Source organism: Ranitomeya variabilis, chromosome 3, assembly GCF_051348905.1.
Source record: "Ranitomeya variabilis isolate aRanVar5 chromosome 3, aRanVar5.hap1, whole genome shotgun sequence".
NCBI classification, from domain to species: domain Eukaryota; kingdom Metazoa; phylum Chordata; class Amphibia; order Anura; family Dendrobatidae; genus Ranitomeya; species Ranitomeya variabilis.
The window spans coordinates 473,874,271-473,900,928 of record NC_135234.1 but is presented as its reverse complement, the minus strand read 5'-3'; the positions used below and the strand labels follow the sequence as shown (position 1 = coordinate 473,900,928).

Genomic DNA, 26,658 nt, shown 5'->3' with positions numbered 1-26,658 from the left:
CATGCTCCCATACAGTCTAGTAAGCAAATGTATAAAAATAATTGAGTTAGAGTATCTAAAATCAAGATTTAATAAACCGGGTCATAGTGACCCAGGAGCAATACTAGTGTATAGTACATGGGAACAGAACAGCAGGGTTTAAATGTCAATTGCTTGACATGTCACACTAACTAAACACAAGCACTGACAACAATAAAATCATATAGATACATTTGGATAATTGTGTATCCTCATAACCCTATATAAATATACTGTGCTGTACCCTACCTAACGGCCTAGGTGACCCCCACTCACTGGCAGCTGTCACTAGTGTGCCCTAGTCAATAATGTGTATATGCACATAAGGGTTAACTACCACTATTAAAGAGTCGATACTACAGCTCTAAGGGGTGGTAAGTAACATTATACTGTATATATATAACCATGAAAAAATGCATAACACAACCTGTATCGGTGCGCAACAGTGCAGTCCTCCTTACTATATAAAGACCTAGTGCCTAAAAATACAAAGCTTTATTGTATGTATTTAGAAAAGCTAATTAATTTATTAAAGTATATTATCAAATGTTGCTTCCATTATAAAGGATTTTTTTTAGATATGACTTATTTATACTGATGATCCAAATACTTTCAAATAAAATGATTGTAGGAATGTCTTGTCATTGGGCAATATGCAATTTCTTTTACAGGGTTAATGACCGTGATGGTGCACTCGAAGCGGCTTTACGACTGTTGCAACAATTTTACTTAGATTTGGAAAAGTTTCTTGCGTGGCTCACAGAATCAGAGGCTAAGGCTAATGTCCTGCAAGATGCTAAACATAAAGACGGGATCCTGGAAGACCCACAAGGCCTTAAAGAATTGATGACGCGGTGGCAGGTATGAAGAGTTTGCTATTTTTATTCGATATTAATAGCTGGTATGTAGCATGTAGAATCTGTCACCTTGAGAAAGAAGAGCACATTTATTAAACAGTGTTGGAGGTTTTATGATACCGCTATGATGTATAAAGTTTGAGAACTGTGCAAGACAGCATTTTTTATTTTTATTTTAAATCATATAAAAAGAAATAAAAATAGTGTGCAATTAAGCAAAAATAAAAGTAGTCATATCATCATAATTGTCATATGTAGAGAGTAAAAGTGATGGAACGTAAGAACAGAGAAGTAGCCAGGCAAACAATAGCATTATGTGTTATCCTCCTTCTTTTAATGCAAGAATGTTTAAATGTTTTGCCTACATCATTGATATAAACTGCCATTTAGAATATGGATATGAACAGAGACAATTTTTTGCCTACTGGGGTTATCCAGGACTATTATTTTTTTTCTTATGGGGCTAAGAGCTGATAGGCAAGTAGCTGGTAACTACCTGTCTGTCCGGTGCGGCTCAGGCTCAGAGTGATCAAAGTCTGCTCCTATCAATTATTCTGCTGCTCCCTTTGATCTCACATCAACAGAGCAGCTTTTCCTCTTACAGGCTACTCTGTTGACTGGGTGTGACTGCCGAGATCATACTGATTGACAGCCAGCTCCCTGCAGTTAGGTAGCGAGGATCTCTTCGTTAATCACATTGGCATTGGCAGTCATGTAAATGTGAAGTCACCATGAGGTATAGAATTGTCGGCATGAGCGGGTCCGTGATTGCTATGAGCCAGCAGAGATCAGCACCAGTTAGCAGCTACCTATCTGTAAAGGTACCATCACACTCAGCGACGCTGCAGCGATATAGACAACAAGCCGATCACTGCAGCATCGCTGTTTAGGTCACTGTAGAGACGTCAAACACAGCAGCTCCAGAACGATGCAGGAGCGATCATGTGAGGTAACGGCGACTCACTTATCATTCTCACAGGTCGTTAGTTCCATGTAAAACATTGCTGGCATCGTTGCTTTTGCTGTCAAACACGACGATACACGCCGACCTGACGACCAAATATAGTTCTGGACTTCTAGCTTCGACCAGCGATATCACAGCAGGATCCAGATTGCTGCTGCGTGTCAAACACAACGAGATCGCTATCCAGGACGCTGCAATGTCATGGATCGTTGTCGTTCTCGTTGTAAAGTTGCTGAATGTGAAGGTACCTTAAGTTCCAAGGCCCATAAAAAATAAAATAGAACCAGATAACCCCTTTAAATTCATGGGTTTTGCAATATATATGGAGCAACACAGTGGCTCAGTGGTTAGCACTTCAGCCTTGAAGCACTGGAGTCCTGTGTTCAAATCCCACAAAGGACAACATCTGCAAGGAGTTTGTATGTTCTCCTTTGCGTCCGGTTTCCTCCCACATTCCAAAGACATACTGATAGGGAATTTAGATTGTGAGCCAGATCCGGGACAGCAATGATAATTTGTGCAAACTGTAAAGCGCTACTGAATATGTTAGCGCTATATAAAGATTATTATTGTATATATAATAGTTTTGCAACTAGGTTTTCCAACCAATTTTGCATGGTTTGGCTTTTACAGGCTGTTTCCCTGCACATTGCCGACAGCCAAATGAGTTAACTGAAAATCTGTGAGAGAGCTGACAGGAAGTTTCGTACTCTTTTAACTGGTTTCTGAACTCCACTGTTATCACAGGCCACATCAAGATGAGCTGAACATTGATTTTGTCTTAAAATAGCTGAAAAGTGTTCTATAAAAGATATATCAAAAAGTTACAAACTCCCACTCTCACTCATTCTGCTGCCAGTAATGTGCAGGAAAACCAAGACCCTGTAAAAGCTAAATGGTGCAAACATTTTTAATGAAACCACATGGAAAAAAAAGTATTTTAAGCCCAAAATACCTGAAAGATCAGAACAACTCTCTAAAATACACACGTGGTCAAAATTGTTGTTACCCCTCGTTTAAAGTCAGAAAAACCCACAAAGGTCATGTAAATAACTTGAATCTGACAAAAGTAGTAATAAATAAAAGATCTATGAAAATGAACAAAGGAAAGTCAGACATTGCTTTTCAACCATGCTTCCACAGAATTAAAAAAATAAAAAATAAAACTCATGAAATAGGCCTGGACAGAAATGATGGTACCCTTAACTTAATATTTTGTTGCACAACCATTTGAGGCAATCACTGCAAATGATTCCTGTAACTGTCAATGAGACTTCTGCACCTCTCGACAGGTATTTTGCCCCACTCCTCAAGAGCAAACTGCTCCAGTTTTCTCGTGTTTGACGGTTGCCTTTTCCAGACAGGATGTTTCAGCACTTTCCAAAGATGCTCAATAGTATTTAGGTCAGGGCTCATAGAAGGCCATTTCAGAATAGTCCAATGTTTTCCTCTTAGCTATTTAGCTATTCTTGGGTGTTTTTAGCAGTGTGTTTTGTATCCTGTTGCAAGACCCATGACCTGCGACTGAGATCAAGCTTTCTGACACTGGGCAGAACTTTTGTCAGATCCAAGTTATTTCTGTAACCATTGTGGGTTTTTCTGTCATTAAACGAGGAGTGCCAATAATTTTTACGACGTGTGTACATTGTATTATAATAATTAAATTGTATACCTCACAAGTTAACAATGTCTACAATAAATGCATAAATATATACATAAATTTTTTAAGTGGAGGTAATATATGATTACTGAGTCTGGACTAAATCTACATCTCCATTGAATTATGATATACTGTGTGTCTCTAAGTCTGAGTCAGTTATATCACCATGGTCTTTAAATGGAAGGAAAAACAAATGTGCAAATGTGGTCTTGATCCTTATTACACTGCTCAAATAAAAAAGCGAACACTAAAATCCCACATCCTAGATATCTCTGAATTAAATATTCCAGTTGTAAATCTTTATTCATTACAGTGAAATGCATTGAGAAGAATACATAAAAATGATAAATGTAAATCAAAATTATTATCCCATGGAGGTCTGAATTTGGAATGATACTCAATATCAAAGTGGAAAATCAAATTACAGGCTTATCCAACTTCAGTGGAAATGCCTCAAGACAAGGAAATGATGCTCATTAGTGTGTGGCCACCAAGTGCCTGTATGACCTCCCTACAATGCCTGGGCATGCTCCTGATGAGGCAGCGGATGGTCTCCAGAGAGATCTCCTCCCAAACCTGGACTAAAGCATCCGCCAACTCATGGACAGTCTATGGTGCAATGTGACGTTGGTGGATGGTGCGAGACATGATGTCAACGATGTGTTCAAGATCGCTCTCCATGACATCTCCAGACTCTGTCACATCTGTCACATGTGCTCAGTGTGAACCTGCTTTCATTTGTGAAGAGCACAGGGTACCAGTGGCAAATTTGCCAATCCTGGTGTTCTGTGGCAACTGCCAAGCGTCCTGCATGGTGTTGGGCTGTGAGCACAACCCCATCGGTGGATGTCGGGCACTCAGACCGTCCTCATGGAGTCTAAGCATTTGTGCAGACACATGTACATTTGTGGCCTGCTTGAGGTAATTTTGCAGGGCTCTGGCAGTTCTCCTCCTTTTTCTCCTTGCACAAAGGCTGAAGTAGCGGTCCTACTGCTGGGTTGTTGCCCTCCTATGGCCTCCTCCACAGCGCCTGGTGTACTGGCCTGTCTCCTGGTAGCACCTCCAGCCTCTGGACACTACGCTGACAGACACAGCAAACCGTCTTGCCACAGCTCACATTGAATTGCCATCCTGGATGAGCTGCACTACATGAGACACTTGTGTGGGTTGTAGAGTATGTCTCATGCTACTACAAGTGTGAAAGCACAACCAACATTCAAATGTGACCAAAACATCAGCCAGAAAGCATTGGTACTGAGATGTGGTCTGTGGTCCCCACCTGCAGAACCACTCCTTTATTGAGTGTTTCTTGATAATTGCCAATAATTTCCATCTGTTGTCTATTCCATTTGCACAACAGCAGGTAAAATTGATTGTCAAACAGTGTTGCTTCCTAAGTGGACAGTTTGATTTCACAGAAGTTTGATTTACTTGGAGTTATATTCTGTTGTTTAAGTGTTCCCTTTATTTTTTTGAGCAATGTATTTAGTAACAGTATATATACACAATAGGGTAATGGGTGAGGAGAAAAAACAGTGTAAGTGGGTATGCCCAATAGTTAAATTGATCCTAGTCTTTCCTTTCAGTAACCAAAGTCCTTATAGCTCAACAGAAGTTGGTACCCTAATAAAAGACATATTGAACCATTCCTCGTTGGCTGATATGTACAATTCTGTAGGAGGACCCTGCTCTAATACTTGTAACACAGTTATAAACACAAAAAAACACCTCACTCCAAATCAATACACAAAGCTACACTTATTAATATAGTAGCTTATTGCTCCCATGTGTCTGTGCAAGTATGCTCAAAAAGCCCATACAAAAAAAATCAGGGTGCTTCTAATTTCAGTGACTTATCTGGAATTTATATGGGATCCCAATACATTCTTCCTCCTACATTCATAGAAAATCCAAGATGGAGCCATAACGAAGTGTTGAGGAGAGCATAAGATGATGTGTGATACTTGTCTCCTTGTGCATCAATATCTTTTAAAGTAAATTATCCTAGAAAATATTTCTTGAAGTTCAGCCTTGGCTTCCTGTACAGAATTGCCTTAATCTGGAATCATGTAAAATCAGCCTTAAGAGACTAAGACCACATTTGCTTAAAAAAGAAAGGCAATCGATAGTAGCATGTTTGCTCCAGTGCATTCTAGAGTTTTTTGAGGGTCTAAATCTTAGACAGCTTGTCTCACAAATGCAACCATTCTTTAAATAAAACTCTGCCCTATGATCAACTGTAGGTTATGCTTCTCTTTCCTGAGTTGACCAGTTGTAAGTAACCATGGAAGCCACATCTGTCCAGATATTTCTCCTGCAATTACCACCAAACAAATGGCTGATTTTGAAATGCAAATCTAAGCTGTGTCTGCCAGAACATGATCCTCTTTCTGTTCAGGCTTATAGGTGGGAGGCCTGAGTATGGGACCTCCGTGATGTCAATATGGTTGCCATCATGATAGTCACAGACATTAGAAAGCTGTTGTTTAATGATCTCTGTATTCCCCTGGGTCATTGTTTGCTAAATAACATGTAATGTTTTGGAAGAAGGCAGATGTTGATGTCAGATACCTGGCCTCACTTTACTCAAGGGGAAACAATGGTGAATTTCAATGGGATCTGCTGACAACCTTATGTGTGTGGGACAGCTGAACTGTCATCAAAGGAAAATGTCATCAAAGTAGTTGAATTTTTAGCAAAATATCATGTCTGTGGCCAACTTTACAGGAAAACTGTCTGATAATGCAGCCCCTTTAATGCCGAATTAATACATTGTTGCTGTATAACAAGATTACAAAGGCTACTGAATAGAATGATGAGAACTGATACTAGTTTTTATGCTGCTGCAAATATGCCATCTTCCATCTTCTTGTCACACTATGTTAGGCATTTGATTTATACACTTATATCACATGAACACATATATTAGTCGAATTAAGTTATACATCACAGTAATATTTTTAGAAATTTGTTGACTTTATTTCACAGATTTTAATTTCAAATCTTGCCGTAATTACAGTATGCTCTAGATAAAATTAATCTAATTTATTAAAAAGAGCTGTCTCAAAGTCCCATCCTCATTTGAAAGTGTGGAGATGACAGTTCTCTGAATTTTGTGGTTTAATGCTTCAATGCGCCAACTGCATGAAAAAAAAACAAAATGCTGAATAAATTTGTCATAGTTAGTGATTATACAATTTCCAGTCAATTGTTTTCTTCTGGAAGCAAGAAATTAGTTTTCCCTAATTTAATTCGTGAAAATGAGAAGATGAAATGTTTCCTCACGCTGCAACATATTGTGGTAGGAAGATGATCCATCACTTGTGTTAAAGCAGAATGGAGGTGTTTGTGTATACGGTGTTGCATCTAGTGCTTTATTCATTTGTCTTCATCACCATGCTCTGGCGTCCGGTGGAACGGTCTACCATAGACCTTAAATGAAATCTACTGGGGATGCAATTATCTGACAGCTTTGTGGTCAGGCAGAATGTTTATTAGCTCCTTATATTTAGGACTGGATGCTCAGGTGTTCACTATATAATTGCACCTTGATCCGAAAAACTCACTCTTGTCTGGTCTAATGAGAATTTCAAGTCTCCTGTTTTCAATGGAAAATATACTGAAAATCCAAAAATAGGCTTTGGCTTCACACTTTATAAAATCAAATAATAGTCTTATGTTTTTGCACTTTAAAGATAAGTAAAGAGCTCAGGCTCTGGAATTGAACTTATAACATAGAGTATTAAGCACAGTGTACCAAATGTTCACAAACTACAGATATTTTCATTGGGCCATGTTATATAAATCCTGCCTAAAACAAAATAAATGACATCCTGGGACCTTATTTCAGTATATTGGTGAACTGCAGTTTACTCCATCCAAAATTGTTGCAGCATTCCCATAGGAAAGATGGATCTAAATATATCAATGAGTGGAACAGGCTGCCCTGAGAGGTGGTGAGTTCTCCTTCAATGAACGTCTTCAAACAGTGGCTGGACAGTCATCTGTCTGAGATGGTTTGGTGAATCCTGCATTGAGCAGGGGGTCGGACACTATGACCCTAGAGGTCCCTTCCAAATCTAATTTGGATTTTAAGATTCTATGATATGGTCATTTTTTGCATTTGTTTACACATACCTTTCTTGAAGTCATAAAAAAATTAACTTAAATCAGTATTAAATGCACGTCAAACTCAAAGTGATTTTTCTTCTCATAATATGATGTCATATTACTAAGATATTGTAATGGGATAAATGCACAGCAACACTCTATAATAGACAAGATGTGATGCGTATTTCTATCCTTAACCATGGCCACCATATATTTCTGCTATGACTTTGTGGAACAGTCTCAAGTGTTGAGCTCACTCTTTACAACCTATGTGCTGGCTTCAAGAATAACTGGTGCAAATAGAGTTCTCTCAGATCGCATCAGTTTAATCAATTAAATTGCCACTATGCAGCGTGACATTAGCAGTTAAAATGTATCTAAAAGGGCCACCATCTGTTCGGAGCACATTGGCCCCCATAAGATATGATTTCAAGGTGTGAATAGTTTGTCATGGCCTTTGTATATATTATTCCTATAAAGCCACGTATACAGCTGGGCATCAAATGAGACCAGTGATTTTAAAATACATTGCAATACCAAAGTATTACAGTGTATTGTATAGTGATCAAATCTGATAGGAGGCTAATAAAAAGTGCAATAAAAGGTCAAGAAAATGATTAGAATTTTTTTTTTAAATTATAAGTTTAAAACATCTTCTCTAAAGTGCAAATAGCGAAAAGTCAGAAAGTAGTGTATTTGGTTTTGCTGCATGCTTTATTCCCCTTGCTATTAAAATATACAAAATATAAATCCAATACAGCAAGCACAAAAATGTAAAAACAAGACTCTACAATAGCCTTTTTTGTTGACAGACTTCCCCAAAAATATAATGCAATGGAAAGTGATCAAAACATTGTATGTAACAATAAAAACCAACACACGGGTCCAATGAAAAAGTAAAAAAACATTACATGTTCCAGAAAAAAAACTTTTGTTTCTGTATTACTTTAATTGTACTGACCAGGAGAATCATGTTGCTAGGTCATCTTTACTTCACAGTAACCGTAAAAACAAAAACTTAAAAAAAACAGTGCAGAGCTGCGCGTTTTTTCAGCATTTTTCTGAAATTGGAATTTTTTTCTGTTTTTAAAAACATTAATTGGTAAAATGAGTGGTGGCAACTAGATCTAAGCTGTAACTAATATTGTTACTATTACTAACCAAACCATCCTTTAACACAGGTGTTTTGGATAGCGGGTGTTAAAGAGGTTGCTTCATGTTCAGTCAGGAGAGCAGTGTTCCCCTGAAGGGATGAGCAGACCCATGGAAGTTCAGGTTCTAGTACCCTACCAGAACTTTATTCCTAAGTTCAGTTCTGGTACCAGAACTTTATCGGAACTTGGACCAGAACTCAAACCCTATTAAAAACAATAAGGATCCAAACTTTTGAGCTGGAAAATTTTCTGTCTCTGTCTCTTAAAGGAGAGGTCCATGTTTGGTGTTTAACACATCACAACAAAGTAACTGTCCAGTACATACCCCAAACTTTTAAGTTCAGGTTCGTTCATCTCTATTCTCTGTCTTCCAGTTTCCTGCATCTTTAAATTGGTATTCCAATCTCAAGGATCTTTTTTCAATATGTACTAGGTGTAATAATAACATTTGCAAATACTGCCAATTTGAAATGCAGTTCTTCTGATTTGCTATCCTTGGTTTACAACCACTAACAGATAATTAACTATGAGAGGTCATAACTAGAAATGAGCGAACCCGAACTTAACCCTGCACTTAAACTTAAAAGTTCAGGGTTTGTACCGGTCAGTTAGTGTCCGGTGCTAAATGCCGAACATGGACTTCTCCTGGAAGTCTGTTGCAATGTTTGGAGTTTCAGGGAAAGTCCATTGCAGAGAAAGATAAACTTTTTTATAGCTAAAATGTTTGAGTCCTCATAGTTTTCAATGGGGTTAAGGTTCTGCTTCAAGTTTGGGTAAAGTTCTGGTACCAGAACCAAACTTTGGAATAAGGTTCGGTTAGGGTACCAGAACCCAAACCTCCACAGGTTCGCTCATTACTAGTCATAACCATGGATATCTAAGCTACAGCAATGCTCTGTGCATGGTGTAAGCAACATAGCTAACCAGAAAAACTATACTACATTTCTAATTGACAGTAATTGCTGTTGTTATTATTATTATTATTATTATTAATAAACCTACTACATATTTGAATAGGATCTTGGAGATGGGAGAAGTTAGTATGCTTCTGATTTATTGACAGTTCAGGCCAGCGACATCTTTGCTCCAATGGCCGAACTGCACACTCTGCAAGCAGAAGCAGTTATCTGAGGAGTGCAGTGGCAATGAAACTGACCAGAATCAGGAGCTAAGAGTGCTCTGCAGCAATACAGCTTCAGCACAGTGACTGAAGGCTCAATCGAAAAGCAGTTCTCCCTTTGTATAGAAATCTGGCCACTAGTATATCCTAGGCAATGGACAGTAACCATTAAAATAAGAAGTCTCATTTAACAAAGAAATTATAAAGTTGCTTGTTTGTACAAGAACTTTGCAATTTTGCCAATTAAATATATTGAGACTATAAAATACAGCGCTATGAGAGATCGAGTTAGGAATAGTGTCTTACCTCGCCAAAAAAAGTACACTCATACAAGTCTACTTTGATTTAAAGTGAGCTAAAACAATCACACTCAGAGGTTTCTGTGTCAAAGTGCTGTGTTTAGTACTCCATATAATACTCCAGTTACTGGCTTATTCATTTAACATGCTCAAAGGTTCTACATACCTTTTTTAGGGGAGTTATATAGTCCGGTACGTGATAAATAAAGTTCCAAATGGAGAAGCTCCGAGGTCCGCTGAGTGGGCGGCTGTTAGTTATGACTGTGCAGAGCTGGATGGTATGCGTAGTTTCTGTACTGCCGAGCGTTAAGCAGGGGGAAAGCACCGAAGCGTTCAGAGCCAGAGACGTCCCGGCCGGAGGCAATCCCTGGTTACACAAGGAAGAAAAAAGAGGTCCAATACTGCTCGGCGGCAAGATCAAAAAGTGACGTCACTGGTCTATGGAGTCTCAAAGGGGTCAGAGGGGTTTCTTCCTCGTGTAACTAATACTATTCAAAATTCGATCTCTCATAGCGCGGTATTTTCTATTTAATAATCTCATGTGAATATACTCGACAGAAAGTAGCACAGATCTGTCTAAATACCAGCAGCTCCTCCCCCCCCCCTTTTTTTTCTTTTTTTTTAAGCACAGTCACACCGAGATGTCATTTCAAAGCCAGGCTTCTTCCCATTTGCTGAAAGGCCAGACATCACAATGTACTGAGATGTATGATACTGTCTAATATTATTTCTGAACATTTTACATGATCCTCCGAGGAACACTTTGTGCTATACAGACCCCAGCACAAATAGCTTTGATAAAATCAGAATGATTGATGCCTGTGATGTGTGAAAGTCTGACATTTCCTATTTTATTTTTCTACCCTAATGTTCACTTTGTATATAACTACAGCTCGGGACTTTATATCTAATACAATAGAAATTATGTGTTAAGTTTGAAAATTTGCATTTGAAACTAGTGCCCAACACTTGACAGTCTAGGAAACTATTTTAACCACTTCCACACATCTGCTGTAATGTTCAGCAGATGTCAGGTGCCTAAATGGTGGAAACCCCACACAAGTGATCAAGGAACTTATCTAGAAGTGTGGTAAGTGCCTTACACCCCCAGGTACTTCACAGAAATTTATAACGTTGAGCTGTGAAAATAAAAAAAGTACATTTTTCATTTTTTTACCCCAAATTTTGTACTTTCACAAGGGTAGCAGGAGAAAATGGACCTCAAAAATTGCTGTGCAGTTTCGCCTGAGTATATGTGGTGGAAAACTACTGTTTGGGTGCACGGAAGGGAAGGAGCACCGTTTGACTTTTTGAATGCAAAATTGACTGGAATAATTACTGGATGTCATCTAGTGTTTGGAAAGCCCCTGATATGCCTAAACAGTAAAAAAAAACATTTTGGAAACTGGAATCCTCAAGGAATGTATCTAGATGTGTGGTGAGCTACTAGAACCCCCAGGTACTTCACAGAAATGTATAACATAAAGCGAGAAAGTAAGAAAAATCAAATTTTTCCTACACAAATGTTCCTTAAGCCCCATTTTTTTCACAAGAGTAACAGGAAAAAATGGACCTCAAAATGTGTTGTGCAATTTCTCCTGAGTACACCGATACACTATATGTGTAGGAAAAATACTGTTTGTGTGCACTGTAGGACTCAGAACGCAAGGAGTGATGTTTTGGAATGCAGACGTTGATGGAATGGCCTTCGAGTGACATATCGCATTTGGAGAGCCTCTGATGTGCCTAAACAGTGGAACCCCCAAGTGACCCCATTTTGAAAGCTAGACATCTCAAGCAATTTATCTAGATGTTTGGTGAGCACCTTCAACCTTGTGCACAGAATTGTACAACGTTGATCTGTAAAAATGAAAAAATACATATTTTTCCCACAAAAATTTTATTTTAGCCTCACATTTTTTCATTTTCACAAGGATAATGGACCCGAAAATGTGTAGTGTAATTTCTGCCGAGTACTCTGATACTCTAGATGTGAGGGAAAAGTAGTTTTGAGGCATATTGCTAAGCCCAGAAAGGAAGAAGCACCATATTGGAGTTCAGATTTTGCTGGATTGGTTTGAGGGGGCCATGTCACATTGGCAGAGCCCCTGAGGTGCCGAAGAGCAGAAGACCCCCATAAATGACCTAATTTTACAAACTACACCATTTAATGAATTCATATAGGGGTGCAGTAATCATATTGTCACCACATTTGCCTTACATAATTAATTTTTACCATTAAAATGTTTTAACCTCAAGTTTTAAATTTTTCTAAGGGCGAGTAGGAAAATATGGAAATGTAAATGGACCCTACATGTAATCAGGAAATACTTTTCGGGAACAGTGAAAAGCTCAGAAGAGAAGGATCGCCAAATTAAAATGCAGATTTTACTGTTATGGTTTGCGGTTGCCAAGACCCACTGGCAGAGCCCCTGAGGTGCCAGCACAGCAGAATCGCCAATAGGTGACCCCAGTTCACAAACTATACCGCTCAATGAATTCATCTAGGGGGGCAGTGATCATATTGACACCTTGGGTGTGTCACATAATTTTATTCCATTGGGCAGTGAAGAAAAAATAATTAATTACATTTTGTTTTAGCCAAAGGTTTTCCATTTTCACATGAGGGAATGGTCAAAAATGCACCAAAATGTATCCCATAATTTCTGCTGAATCTAGAATTAACCCATATGTGGCTGTACAGTACTGCTTAGTCACACGGCGAGACTCGAGAGGGAAGGAACGCTTTTTGCCTCTTGGAGTGCAGATTTTTCCTGAATAGTTTGCAGACTCTATACACAGAACCCCTAAATTCCTAAAGTGCAGAATCCCCACTTAAATGACTCCATTTTGGAAATGATCTCTCTTTGGGAATTTATCTACATGTATAGTGAAAATGTTTACTTCATGGGTGTTTTCCAGAAACATGCAACAGTGGATGTTGCTGAGTGAAAGCTGAAAGCTGGAGACACGCGTCAGTAAATTAGGCAGGCTCTCATCGCTACAGAAATGCCAAATATGTGGAAGCTACATGAGGTTTAGGCACAGTGGGGATCAGAAGGGAGGGGGCATTTGTTTTGAGATCGAAGAATTTACTGAATTTTTTTTGGGGGGTGATGAGCCATAACACTTCTTCATGGCCTTTGTACTGCCAAGAACTTGGAAGCCCCCTTTATTTCCACTAACAGATGAGGGATCTGAGTGGAAATTTTTTTTTTTGTGGATTGATTTTGAGCTGTTGTTGGGAACATTTTACATAACAATTTGGATCACATTTATCTGGTGTTCTATTCTGAGCACTTATTTGGGGGTTTTCATCTAAGTCTCCGAGTCACAAGTTCAGAAGAAACCCCAAGGAAAGCCATTTACTGTAATTAGTCAGCAGAGTTACTCTGGACTCCTTCTGACCTCTGTTCAGCATTGTCCTTTTCAGAACTGCACAAAACTGTGGCCAACCACACTTTTATGCAGTTCTAAAAAGATGGACACTGCCCGATTATAGGCCAGACATCGTTCATAGTGCCTCTATCTTACTCACTATACGGAATCTTCCTCTGGGGGTTCTGTCTGAATCTCGTATTATTATTATTATTATTATTATTATTATTATTATTTATTATTATAGCGCAATTTATTCCATGTTGCTTTACATGTGAGGAGGGGTATACATAATAAAAACAAGTACAATAATCTTGAACAATACAAGTCACAACTTGTATAGTAGGAGAGAGGACCCTGCCTGCGAGGGCTCACAATCCCCAAGGGATGGGTGAGGACACAGTAGGTGAGGATAGAGCTGGTCGTGCAGTGGTTTGGTCGATCGGTGGTTACTGCAGGTTGTAGGCTTGTCGAAAGAGGTGGGTCTTCAGGTTTTTAGAAGGTTTCAAAGGTAGGTGAGAGTCTGATATGTTGTGGTAGCGAGTTCCAGAGTAGGGGTGATGCAAGAGAAATCTTATATGCAATTGTGGGAAGAGGAGATAAGAGGGGAGAAGAGAAAGAGATCTTGTGAGGATCGGAGGTTGCGTGCAGGAAAGTACCGGGAGACGAGGTCACAGATGTATGGAGGAGACAGGTTGGGGATGGCTTTGTATGTCATGGTTGGGCTTTTGTACTGGAATCTCTGGGTAATGGGGAGCCAGTGAAGGGATTTACAGAGGGGAGAGGCCCGGGGAATAGCAGGAGGACAGTTGGATTAGTCGGGCAGGTGAGTTTAGAATAGATTGGAGGGGTGCGAGAGTGTTAGAGGGGAGGCTGTCATGATTCCCAATGGCAGGGACTTAGGCAAAAAACGGACAAGCTCTAGGAAGGATGGTATCTTAGGTGACCGCGATACTGAACCTAACACGCAACTAAAAATAGCCAGGGGGTGTGCCTACGTTGTCTCTAGACACCTCGCGCCAGCCGGAGAACTAACTACCCCTAATAGAGGAATACACAGACCTGACTTGCCTCCAGGGAAACCCCAAAGGTTATAGTAGCCCCCCACATATAATAACGGTTAGATAAGAGGAAAACACAAACGCAGTATGAATATAGATTCAGCAAAGCGAGGCCCTCTGACTAGATAGCGGAATATACCAAAGAGGACTTCGCGGTCACCTCAAAACCCTGAACAGCCATCCTGGAATTACCTTAACTCCGTTGTCAACTCATGACACCGGAGTAGCAATTCCAGATCACTAGAGCTTCCAGCCGCACGAGATATGAAAATGCATGCTGGACAAAACAAACACAAAAGCCAAAGATTCAACTTAGCTGACTTGCAGACTTGGAGCAGGAAGCAAGCAACAAGGTTCTCTGATAACATTGATTGCCGGCACTGCAATGACTGGGAAGCCAGACTAAATAGGAGACTCCCAATTTCCTAATGGAAACAGGTGCACTGGAAAAAACAAGACACCAGTCAACCAGTACCACCAGTAACCACCAGAGGGAGCCCAAAAACAGAATTCACAACAGTACCCCCCCCATAAGGAGGGGGCACCGAACCCTCATGAGAACCACCAGGGCGATCTGGATGCGCCCTATGAAAGGCGCGAACCAAATCCGAAGCATGAACATCAGAGGCAGTCACCCAAGAATTATCCTCCTGACCGTATCCCTTCCATTTAACCAAATACTGAAGTCTCCGTCTGGAAATGCGAGAGTCCAAAATCTTCTCCACAACATACTTTAATTCACCCTCCACCAGCACAGGAGCAGGAGGCTCAACAGAAGGAACAACCGGTACCTCGTACCTCCGCAACAACGACCGATGGAAGACATTATGAATGGTGAAAGATGCTGGTAGATCCAAACGAAAAGATACAGGATTAAGAATCTCCAAAATCTTATAAGGACCTATAAACCGAGGCTTAAACTTAGGAGAGGAGACCTTCATAGGGACAAAACGAGAAGACAACCACACCAAGTCCCCAACACGGAGATGATGACCCACACGACGATGACGATTAGCAAACTGCTGAGTCTTCTCCTGAGACAGCTTCAAATTGTCCACCACATGACTCCAAATCTGGTGCAGTCTATCCACCACAGTGTCCACTCCAGGACAATCCGAAGATTCCACCTGGCCAGATGAAAAACGAGGGTGAAACCCTGAATTGCAAAAGAAAGGAGAAACCAGAGTGGCAGAACTGGCCCGATTATTGAGGGCAAACTCTGCCAACGGCAAAAAGGCGACCCAATCATCCTGATCAGCAGACACAAAACACCTCAAATAAGTCTCCAAGGTCTGATTAGTTCGCTCCGTCTGGCCATTAGTCTGGGGATGGAACGCAGACGAAAAAGACAAATCAATGCCCATCCTGGCACAGAACGCTCGCCAGAACCTGGACACAAATTGAGATCCCCTGTCAGAAACGATGTTTTCCGGGATACCATGTAAACGAACCACATTCTGAAAAAACAAAGGAACCAACTCAGATGAAGAAGGCAATTTGGGCAAGGGTACCAAATGAACCATCTTAGAAAAACGGTCACACACCACCCAAATGACAGACATCCTCTGAGAAACCGGGAGATCCGAGACAAAGTCCATAGAGATGTGCGTCCACGGCCTCCTCGGAATAGGCAAGGACATCAACAATCCACTAGCCCGAGAACAGCAAGGCTTGGCCCGAGCACAAACATCACAAGACTGCACAAAGGTACGCACATCCCGAGACAAGGAAGGCCACCAGAAGGATCTGGCCACCAAATCTCTGGTACCAAAAATTCCAGGGTGGCCTGCCAACACAGAAGAATGAACCTCTGAGATGACTCTACTGGTCCACTCATCTGGAACGAACAATCTCCCAGGCGGACAACGATCAGGCCTATCAGTCTGAAACTCCTGCAAAGCACGCCGCAAGTCTGGGGAGACAGCAGACAAAATCACTCCATCCTTAAGGATACCCGTAGGCTCAGAATCACCAGAGGAGTCAGGCTCAAAACTCCTAGAAAGAGCATCTGCCTTCACATTTTTCGAGCCCGGCAAGTATGAAACCACAAAATTAAACCGGGAGAAAAACAAAGACCAGCGCGCCTGTCTAGGATTCAGACGCCTGGCAGACTCAAGGTAAATCAGATTCTTGTGATCAGTCAAGACCACCACCTGATGTCTAGCACCCTCAAGCCAATGACGCCACTCCTCAAATGCCCACTTCATAGCCAAGAGCTCCCGATTACCAACATCATAATTTCGCTCGGCGGGCGAAAATTTTCGAGAGAAGAATGCACATGGTCTCATCAATGAGCAATCGGGACCTTTCTGCGACAAAACCGCCCCTGCTCCAATCTCGGAAGCATCAACCTCAACCTGAAAAGGGAGCGAAACATCAGGCTGACGCAACACAGGGGCAGAAGAAAAGTGGCGCTTAAGCTCCCGAAAGGCCTCCACAGCCGCAGAGGACCAATTGGCAACATCAGCACCCTTCTTAGTCAAATCAGTCAGAGGTCTAACCACACTTGAAAACCCAGTTATAAATCGACGATAGAAATTAGCAAAGCCCAAGAACTTCTGAAGACTCTTCAGGGAAGTAGGCTGCGTCCAATCACAAATAGCCCGAACCTTGACAGGATCCATCTCAACAGAAGAAGGGGAAAAAATATACCCCAAAAAGGAGATCTTCTGAACTCCAAAAATGCACTTTGAACCCTTTACAAACAAAGAATTGGACCGCAAAACCTGCAAAACCTTCCTAACCTGTTGAACATGCGACTCCCAGTCATCCGAAAAAATCAAAATATCATCCAAATACACAATCATAAATTTATCCAGGTATTTACGGAAAATATCGTGCATAAAGGACTGAAAGACTGAAGGAGCATTAGAAAGACCAAAAGGCATTACCAAATACTCAAAATGGCCCTCGGGCGTATTAAATGCAGTTTTCCACTCATCTCCCTGCTTAATCCGCACCAAATTATACGCACCCTGAAGATCAACCTTAGAGAACCACTTTGCCCCTTTAATATGAGCAAATAAATCAGTCCATAGTGGCAAAGGATACTGATATTTGACTGTAATCTTATTCAACAAGCGATAATCAATACAGGCCCTCAGGGAGCCATCTTTTTTACCCACGAAAAAAAAACCTGCTCCTAAAGGGGATGAGGATGGACAGATATGTCCCTTTTCCAAGGACTCCTTAATATACTCTCGCATAGCAGCATGCTCAGGCACAGACAGATTGAACAAACGACCCTTGGGAAACTTGCTGCCAGGAATCAATTCTATAGCGCAATCACAATCCCGGTGAGGGGGAAGAGAACCAAGTTTAGGCTCCTCAAAAACATCACAAAAATCAGACAAAAATGCCGGAATTTCAGAGGGAGTAGATGAAGCAATGGAAACCAAAGGTACTTCCCCATGAGCCCCCCAACATCCCCAGCTTAACACAGACATTGTTTTCCAGTCGAGGACTGGATTATGAGTTTGCAACCATGGCAATCCAAGCACTAAGACATCATGCAAGTTATACAACACAAGGAAGCGAATCACCTCCCGATGGTCAGGAGTCATACACATAGTCACTTGTGTCCAGAATTGTGGTTTATTCCTAGCCAAAGGTGTGGAGTCGATACCCTTCAGAGGGATAGGAACTTCCAAAGGCTCTAGGCTAAACCCACAACGTCTGGCAAAGGACCAATCCATAAGACTCAAGGAAGCGCCAGAATCCACATAGGCATCCACAGTGATAGATGACAATGAACAAATCAAAGTTACAGACAAAATAAACTTAGATTGTAAGGTGCCAATTGCAAAAGACTTATCAACCTTTTTTGTGCGTTTAGAGCATGCTGATATAACATGAGCAGAATCACCACAGTAGAAGCACAACCCATTTTTGCGCCTATAATTCTGCCGTTCACCTCTGGACAGAATTCTATCACATTGCATAATCTCTGGTGCCTGCTCAGAAGACACCGCCAAATGGTGCACAGGTTTGCGCTCCCGTAAACGCCGATCAATCTGAATAGCCATAGTCATGGATTCATTCAGACCTGTGGGCGTAGGAAACCCCACCATGACATCTTTAACGGCGTCAGAGAGACCTTCTCTGAAATTCGCCGCCAGGGCGCACTCATTCCACTGAGTAAGCACAGACCATTTTCGAAATTTTTGACAATATATTTCAGCTTCATCATGCCCTTGAGAGAGGGCTATTAAGGCCTTTTCAGCCTGAATCTCCAAATTAGGTTCCTCATAGAGCAACCCCAGTGCCAGAAAAAACGCATCCACACTGAGCAGCGCAGGATCCTCTGGTGCCAATGCAAATGCCCAATTCTGGGGGTCACCCCGCAACAAGGAAATAACAATTTTAACCTGCTGAGTGGAATCTCCAGCGGAGCGAGATCTCAGAGAAAGATACAATTTACAATTGTGCTTAAAATTCAAAAAACGAGATCTATCTCCAGAAAAGAACTCGGGTATAGGGATCTTGGGTTCAGACACAGGAGCATGCATAACATAGTCTTGGATATTTTGAACCTTAGAAGCGAGAGCATTTAGGTTTGAAGCTAAACTCTGGATATCCATTTTTCAACAGCAGAGATCTGAGCCATTCAGGGGTTAAGAGGGGAGAAAAAAAAAACAGCAGACTGCAATTATGGCTAGGAGAACTTCTGAGCAAAAAAAAAAAGTGTCAGAAACTTCTTTTTACTCTCTTTCTTCAGCCAATATTCTTAATACATTAGGCCGGCAATACTGTCATGATTCCCAATGGCAGGGACTTAGGCAAAAAACGGACAAGCTCTAGGAAGGATGGTATCTTAGGTGACCGCGATACTGAACCTAACACGCAACTAAAAATAGCCAGGGGGTGTGCCTACGTTGTCTCTAGACACCTCGCGCCAGCCGGAGAACTAACTACCCCTAATAGAGGAATACACAGACCTGACTTGCCTCCAGGGAAACCCCAAAGGTTATAGTAGCCCCCCACATATAATAACGGTTAGGTAAGAGGAAAACACAAACGCAGTATGAATATAGATTCAGCAAAGCGAGGCCCTCTGACTAGATAGCGGAATATACCAAAGAGGACTTCGCGGTCACCTCAAAACCCTGAACAGCCATCCTGGAATTACCTTAACTCCGTTGTCAACTCATGACACCGGAGTAGCAATTCCAGATCACTAGAGCTTCCAGCCGCACGAGATATGAAAATGCATGCTGGACAAAACAAACACAAAAGCCAAAGATTCAACTTAGCTGACTTGCAGACTTGGAGCAGGAAGCAAGCAACAAGGTTCTCTGATAACATTGATTGCCGGCACTGCAATGACTGGGAAGCCAGACTAAATAGGAGACTCCCAATTTCCTAATGGAAACAGGTGCACTGGAAAAAACAAGACACCAGTCAACCAGTACCACCAGTAACCACCAGAGGGAGCCCAAAAACAGAATTCACAACAGGAGGCCACAGAGCAGGAGGTTACAGTTGTCGAGGCGGGAGATGATGAGGGCATGGACTAGGGTTTTTGCATGTTCTTGGTTTAGGAATGTATGGATCCATGAAATATTTTTGAGTTGAAGGCAGCAGGAAATGGAAAGGGCTTGGATATGCGGTTTGAAGGAGAGATCAGTGTCAAGGTATTTTAACTATTTACACAGAAACCCAACTGTAAACTCTAAGTGCAGAGTGCAGGATAAATGTGAGCTGAACCTTATTGCAATCTTTTGGAGGCAGAATGCAAAAATCAAATAACAGGTGAAGAATTAGTTTTATTTATTTTTTATGCCGTTCCTCATGTGGTATAGTGATTAGTCAATTTTATTCTTCTGGTCGGTGCGATTACAGCGATACCAGATTTATATCAGGTTTTTATATTTGGCTGCTGTCACACATTAAAAAATGCTTCTTATTGCAAAAAATAGTTATGACATCACCATATTTTGAGAGCTATAATTTTTGCATATTTCAGAGGTTAAAAGTGGCTGGAGCTGTGATATCAGCTGAACACCCAGCAGCGATGACGCGTGCACAGCTCCTGTGCTGGCAAAATCGCCATGATGCACCATTACATCATAGGTTGGGAAGCACTTCTCAACTATTTATTTATCTTCCCTCATTGTTGGGTTTAAGTCTTTGGCTATGGAGATCTTTGCATCTTAATATATACTGTATTTTTGGACTATAAGATGCCCCGGACGATAAGATGCACCCTAAATTTTCAGAAGGAAAATGGGGGGAAAAAATTAATGCGTCAAATGGGGGTCCGTCTTACAGTCCTGAATTCACCTTACCCAGGGGGATCGGCAGTGCTGGTGGAGGCGATATGACCCAGACTGGTGCTCAGGTTCGGCGGTGCTCAGCGGTGCGGAGGTGGTGCGGGACTACGGCGACATTTTGTGAAAGTCCAAAGCCCCTGCACTTCTATTACCTCGATGCTGTAGCCTCCAGGAAAATGGCTGCCAGAGGTGGCGCATGCGGAGATTGAGATCTTGGCAATGAAGTTTCGGAGCCGAGATCTTAATCTGCGCATGCGCCGTCTCCGGTGGCCATTTTCCCGGAGAAAAGAAGTGCGGGGCCTCTGGGCTTTCACAAAATGTCACAGGAGCCCCCCACACCACCAGGCACCACCGAACTTGCTGCATTAGCCGTACCAGGCTGGAATGGGAGCGAGATCATCGCCCTGCAGCGTCGGACCTCTGGAAGAATCGCCCAACTCCTGCTGCCACCACGCTAACTGTAAGTACATTCCGACTATAAGATGCACACCCGTTTTCCCCAAAAATCTTTTTGGGAAAAAAGGGAGTCTTATAGTCCAAAACGTATGGTATATTGGCAGTGGCAGTTTATTTATGACTTTTTGATGGTTGGTGACTGCATAGGGGTTCTCATACTGGATATTGTGATTTATGGCTTAATTTTTTCGGATGAGATTTATCACTGGATTTCTCTTTTTTTCCTCCCTTTTTTGAATAATACCTAGTCTTTTTGTCTCTGCTTCCTGCTATATATTTATCTACCTCAATCTTCAGCTATTAACTTCTTTCACAATTGAGTATATTGATTTAATAGTTTTAGTGGTTCTCCCCTTTAACACTTTAATCTTATGTTTTTTGTATTTTAATTATAATTATTAATAAAGTTTCATTATTTTTATTATGGATCTCTTCATTATTTCTGGTATTATTAGGTAACAGATTCTGTGGTTATCCTTAACAATGAGTGGAATATCCAGCCTTATGGCATGAAGGACAATACTACGTAGATACATTAACTACTATGCACTAAGGACTGACATGTATGGAAACAGCTGAGTATCAGGATGGCTAAAATGTGAAATTTGTAAGGCTTATTATATACATGAAGGAAAATAGTTTTGATCAGAAAAGATCTGCTTCAAATGTCATTTTCTGCTTGTAATGTATCCTTATAGGTGGAAATTCATCATAATTGTATATTTTATTAGGTAATGTAATTATGAAAAAAAGCGTTTGCATGATGAATGCAGTGTTTGCTTCCAAGAGAATGCATTTGCATCCATCGTTTGTCACAACTGACAGCTAAGTACCACCTGAGCTGACTTGTACATTTATAAAAGTTAAGGAGAAATTTCAGAAGCTTTTTAGATGCGGAGGTATAAATAATGATAAAACCACAAAGATGATAAGATGCAAATTCAAAAATATGCTATGTCAAAGGTACTTACTGATGAAAATCATTTTTGCTTTTAACATTACTTTAGATCTCTGTTAATATACATTTTTAGCTACTGGTTTCAGTGCATAGAGGACCTGGCCATGTGTAGAATGTTGGAACGAAGAAGAATGGACTAGACCAGGGGTGGGGAACCTCAAGCCTGAGGACCATTTACGGTCCTCGATGACCTTTTATCCTGCACGCAGGCAGATTTCTGCAGACCGCAGTGCTTGAACCAGTAGCTGTATTTTAACGGCTGACAAACCATAAATTTCTTCTTGCTCTGTGAGCATGTGTACACAGAATTCACTACTGAACACTTAGGCGGCTGCAATGAAAGATTATATCCTGACACCAGTGTTGGCACAATTTGTATGGTCCCTGAAGGATGGTATAAATATCCAAATGGCCCTTGGCAGAAAAAAGATTTCCCACCCCTGGACTAGAGAAATCTTGAAGGAGGACATTACATGTTTTTTAAGAGCTAGTCTGTCATGCTTTGCATATTATATCCACTCAGGATGAAGGTGCTTTAGATGAAATCACTAAATATTCCCTACCACTATATTCTTAGGATTTATGGAAGGATAACTGTGAAACACAGACAGAAACACTCCCACCAAAACTAATGCGATCGGAGTAAACTCTGATATTGGCAAATAACCCTTATTCATGCAATGATCTGATCTTATTGCAGGACTAGTTTGCATGCATATGCCAATATTGCACTGAAAATATTTATGGAGCATGAAACATTTTTAAATTAAAATACATTTTACTTCATAAAATGCATGTACAGCATTATAATCCTCATTACATACCAAAGTACACACATTTTTGGTCAGAATCATCAACAATAGAGAAAAGCTCATCTTTTGCAATTCAACGTCACCACATGTCACGGGTTTATCACAACAGAGAGGGGCCTTAATACTCCAGTGTCTGATTTCACATTATCATGCACTAATCAGAACCACTTCACCATCATATTGAACAGTGCAGGTTTCTGCTAGCAGTGCAGGAGTTAATCTGTTCAGTTGAGAGCTCCTGGAGCTTTCCTGCTTTGATGGGCTCACCTGTTCAGTGTTGGTTACTCCCCTCTGCTATATATACTCACCCCTGGCAATCAGGCATTGCCAGTGTTAGTTTCATACTGCCTGGCTCTGGAGTTGGAGGAGTTGGTTGTTTGAGGAGGCATTTTGACAGAAGACTGTTGCTTGGTTATTTGTTTGTGTGCATATCTATATATTCTCCTATTTGGTTTTTCCTTCCTTTACTTCCCGGTGTTCCACTTTGTTGTTTGTGATTGAATATTTCTATGATTGGTATTTTCATTTATCCCTGTATGTCTTCCCTTGTTAGTATGGTATTTGTATTCTTATACATTACAACTCCCCACTTCCCTGGGTGGGGACAGATAAGGGCTGATTTAGGATCACAGCAAGACACGTGGCCACAGCGTCTTCAGACTTAATCCGGGGAGCAGGGAATGCTAGGGTGCCTCGAGCTTTAGGGATAGATTAGAAGCCCATATCCCTAGGATATCCTCAACAGTGCCGTGACTTCAGATTTGCCAAATTTTTACCAAAACATGACTTTTGTCACATAGATTTTGCAGAGAGGTTTGCAAATAATCCAAATACCCTGAAAAGATGTGTGTAACACTCAGAGGTCTCCTAGAACTGAATTTAATTAAGTTTGAGCTCTTTAGCTCAAACACAGCTTTAATACTATCAAATTGACCACAAAATATATGTCTGCGGCTAAAAAAATAGTAACTGTTCTATAGCAGGCGGAGTAGAAGACAGGATTTGTGATGTCCTGTACTATTTGGGCTGTGGAGATATCCATGTGGTCAGAGTATGGGAGGTCGAACAAGCAGGAGCTGAACACTGTTCACCATCTAGTTATATAATTGCCTTGTAATGTTTTAATTTCCTGTTCTGTCCAGATGTTACCATATCCCAGAATTCCAAGCAGAGGAAGTTCACTGACCGCCATATTCGGACACCCAAGTGATGGGTGCCTCAATATGGAAACTGCTGCTGGTACCAACCTATTGCATGGTACCACCAGCGGAACACCGTCGCACCACACATACACACACTCTATATGCCTTATGCACCACACACACTCACACATTCACACTCACACACTCATACTCACACACTCACACACACTCACACACACTCACACACTCACGCAGCCTCTTGAGTGGTACCACCAGTGGAACACCGTTGCGAACACACTGCTGCCAGTATCAGCCAAATGATTCACTGACTGCTGCCATCTTTGTACAGGAGGAGCGCATGCACAGTTTTAATGTTACCACCGCTATCTGTCTGCACAAAGATGGCAGCGGTCTGATTTACTGCGTCTGCGCAAATTACTTGCAGGTGCAGTGAATCATTCGGCTGATCCCGGTGGCAGATGCGCGACATGTCTACAGACAGAGGAAGCCAATCACATTAAAGAGGTTTTCCCATGAATGAAAGATCATTTTAAAAATTGACTGTGTCTGACCATGTACGAAGCATACCACATCTCCTGGGCAGGGGAGGAAGCAAAAGACAATACTGACATTACAGCAGGGGATCACAGTGGATTCATTTTGTGAGGTAAAATATTTGACTGTTTTTAAAAAATATTTTACCTCACAAAATGTATCCTCTGCAATTGCTTGCTGTGATGTCAGTATTGTCTTTGAGGGGAGAACACAGCACAGGAAGGAGAGAGACAGGGGGGATAGCACATGGGGTAGACAGGTCAAAGAAGAGAGCACAGATGGGAGAAGTCAGCACATGGGGAAAGAGAGAGTGGATAGGTGGGTGAGCACATGGGGGTAGAAATTCTCAATGCTGCAAAGCCTGCCCCCATTGAGACATTACCGCCCTCCTGGTGTGATAGCATCGGGCCTCCATCTAATTGAGATGTAAATGATTTGTTCACAATTCTAAAAGATAAAATACCTCATTAAAGGGTTATTCCTATCTTTAATAAAACAATTTACTTACATTTTCCTATAGTAGTTTTTACTGATGATTGCAAGGGGATTGTCTGTTGTTGCTGTCCAGCGGCAGTGGCCAAATATGTGCAGTGCTTATTAGCGTCTTCATACTATGCTGGTAAACCTTGCTTTAAGGCTGGCTGAGATCACTAGAGCGCTTAGTTCCTAATCCCAGCCACCTTTCTGTAAACCTACTGCACTCCGAACTGCAGAGGCAAGGTTGCATCAAATAGCAGTATCTGAGCAGTTCAGGCCAACAGTTTAACAATGTAGCTGGTGTGAACTATCACTAAAGCAGAAGTGTGCATCTACCAAGCAATCAGGGACTCTGGAGATTGAGAAGCGGTGCCCTTCTGAAGACTTGAAAACCCTTTAAATCCTAAAGTGAAGCCTATAAAAAAAAGCATAGATCAAAAATTATATAGATACTATTTCCGTAACAAAAGTGTAGGTGATCTTTTGAAAGTACGTGTGATGGTGCTTATACTTGAAAAACAAATGGAGAAACAGAAATGGTGTTTTTTATTGTTTCATATATACTAAACAGTCAAATTATTAAGTTAAAATGCACATATTCACTGTGGACTGACATCACTATTTTATTGTAACCTGTTTAAGGCAATAAATGGCACAAAATTGGTTAATAAGAGTTTTTTATGTAAAAATAATATAATGTATGCCTGGTGTTTTTAATTACTATCACTGTTAATTAAAATGTACTCCTTGTGTACTGTGACACGTCAAGTCTGACATGCCAAGGTGAGGAGACTTTTAAGCCTTGTAATACTCCTTTGGGAAATATGCAAAGACATTGCATGGCTTAAAAGTCTCTTCACCTTGGCAGGTCAGTCTTGACACGTCACTCTCCATAAGGAGAAACATTATCCCTTGAATTCCGGTCAGACTCCTCTCACATAGCCAGACCAGATCTCACACTTTGCACTGACAAGGGGCAGTACCCTGAAACACAATGTCTGCAAATTGAGATTTTGATTTGGGCTTTTATCCAAAGTCATGTGGCAAGGCTACTTAAAGGCTCAATATTGACTGTTATGATTGCTACTTCCAATTGGTGGCACTAGAGTTCTAGTCCTCTTTTTCCCTGAAGAGACAATTTAAAATGTACTGTAATATTGTTTCATTCATAAAGAGACTGTTGCTCTGCCATAAAAAATATTATGTAAGAAACTAATGTTACGGTGTTAATGCTTGTAGGTTTAGGAAAACAATAGATTGGAAAGGTTATACTCTGTTAAACTTTACAGGAAATGACAAGTTGCGAGATTATGCAAATGTTTTCTTCCTCATTGTTACATTACCTGTCTGCTATTGTTCTGAAGG

The 26,658-nt window shown here is 41.0% G+C and overlaps 1 protein-coding gene across 7 annotated transcripts in view; it reads left to right on the top strand.

Annotated features, from left to right (window-relative positions):
- Positions 1–26,658, top strand: part of DMD (dystrophin) — a 3,762,639-nt gene that overhangs the window by 2,733,540 nt on the left and 1,002,441 nt on the right. For all 7 annotated transcript variants that reach the window (XM_077296691.1, XM_077296689.1, XM_077296692.1 and 4 more), the window contains one exon: positions 690–879. In XM_077296691.1, the coding sequence (XP_077152806.1) occupies positions 690–879 (190 nt within the window). The remainder of the gene's footprint in view (positions 1–689; positions 880–26,658) is intronic.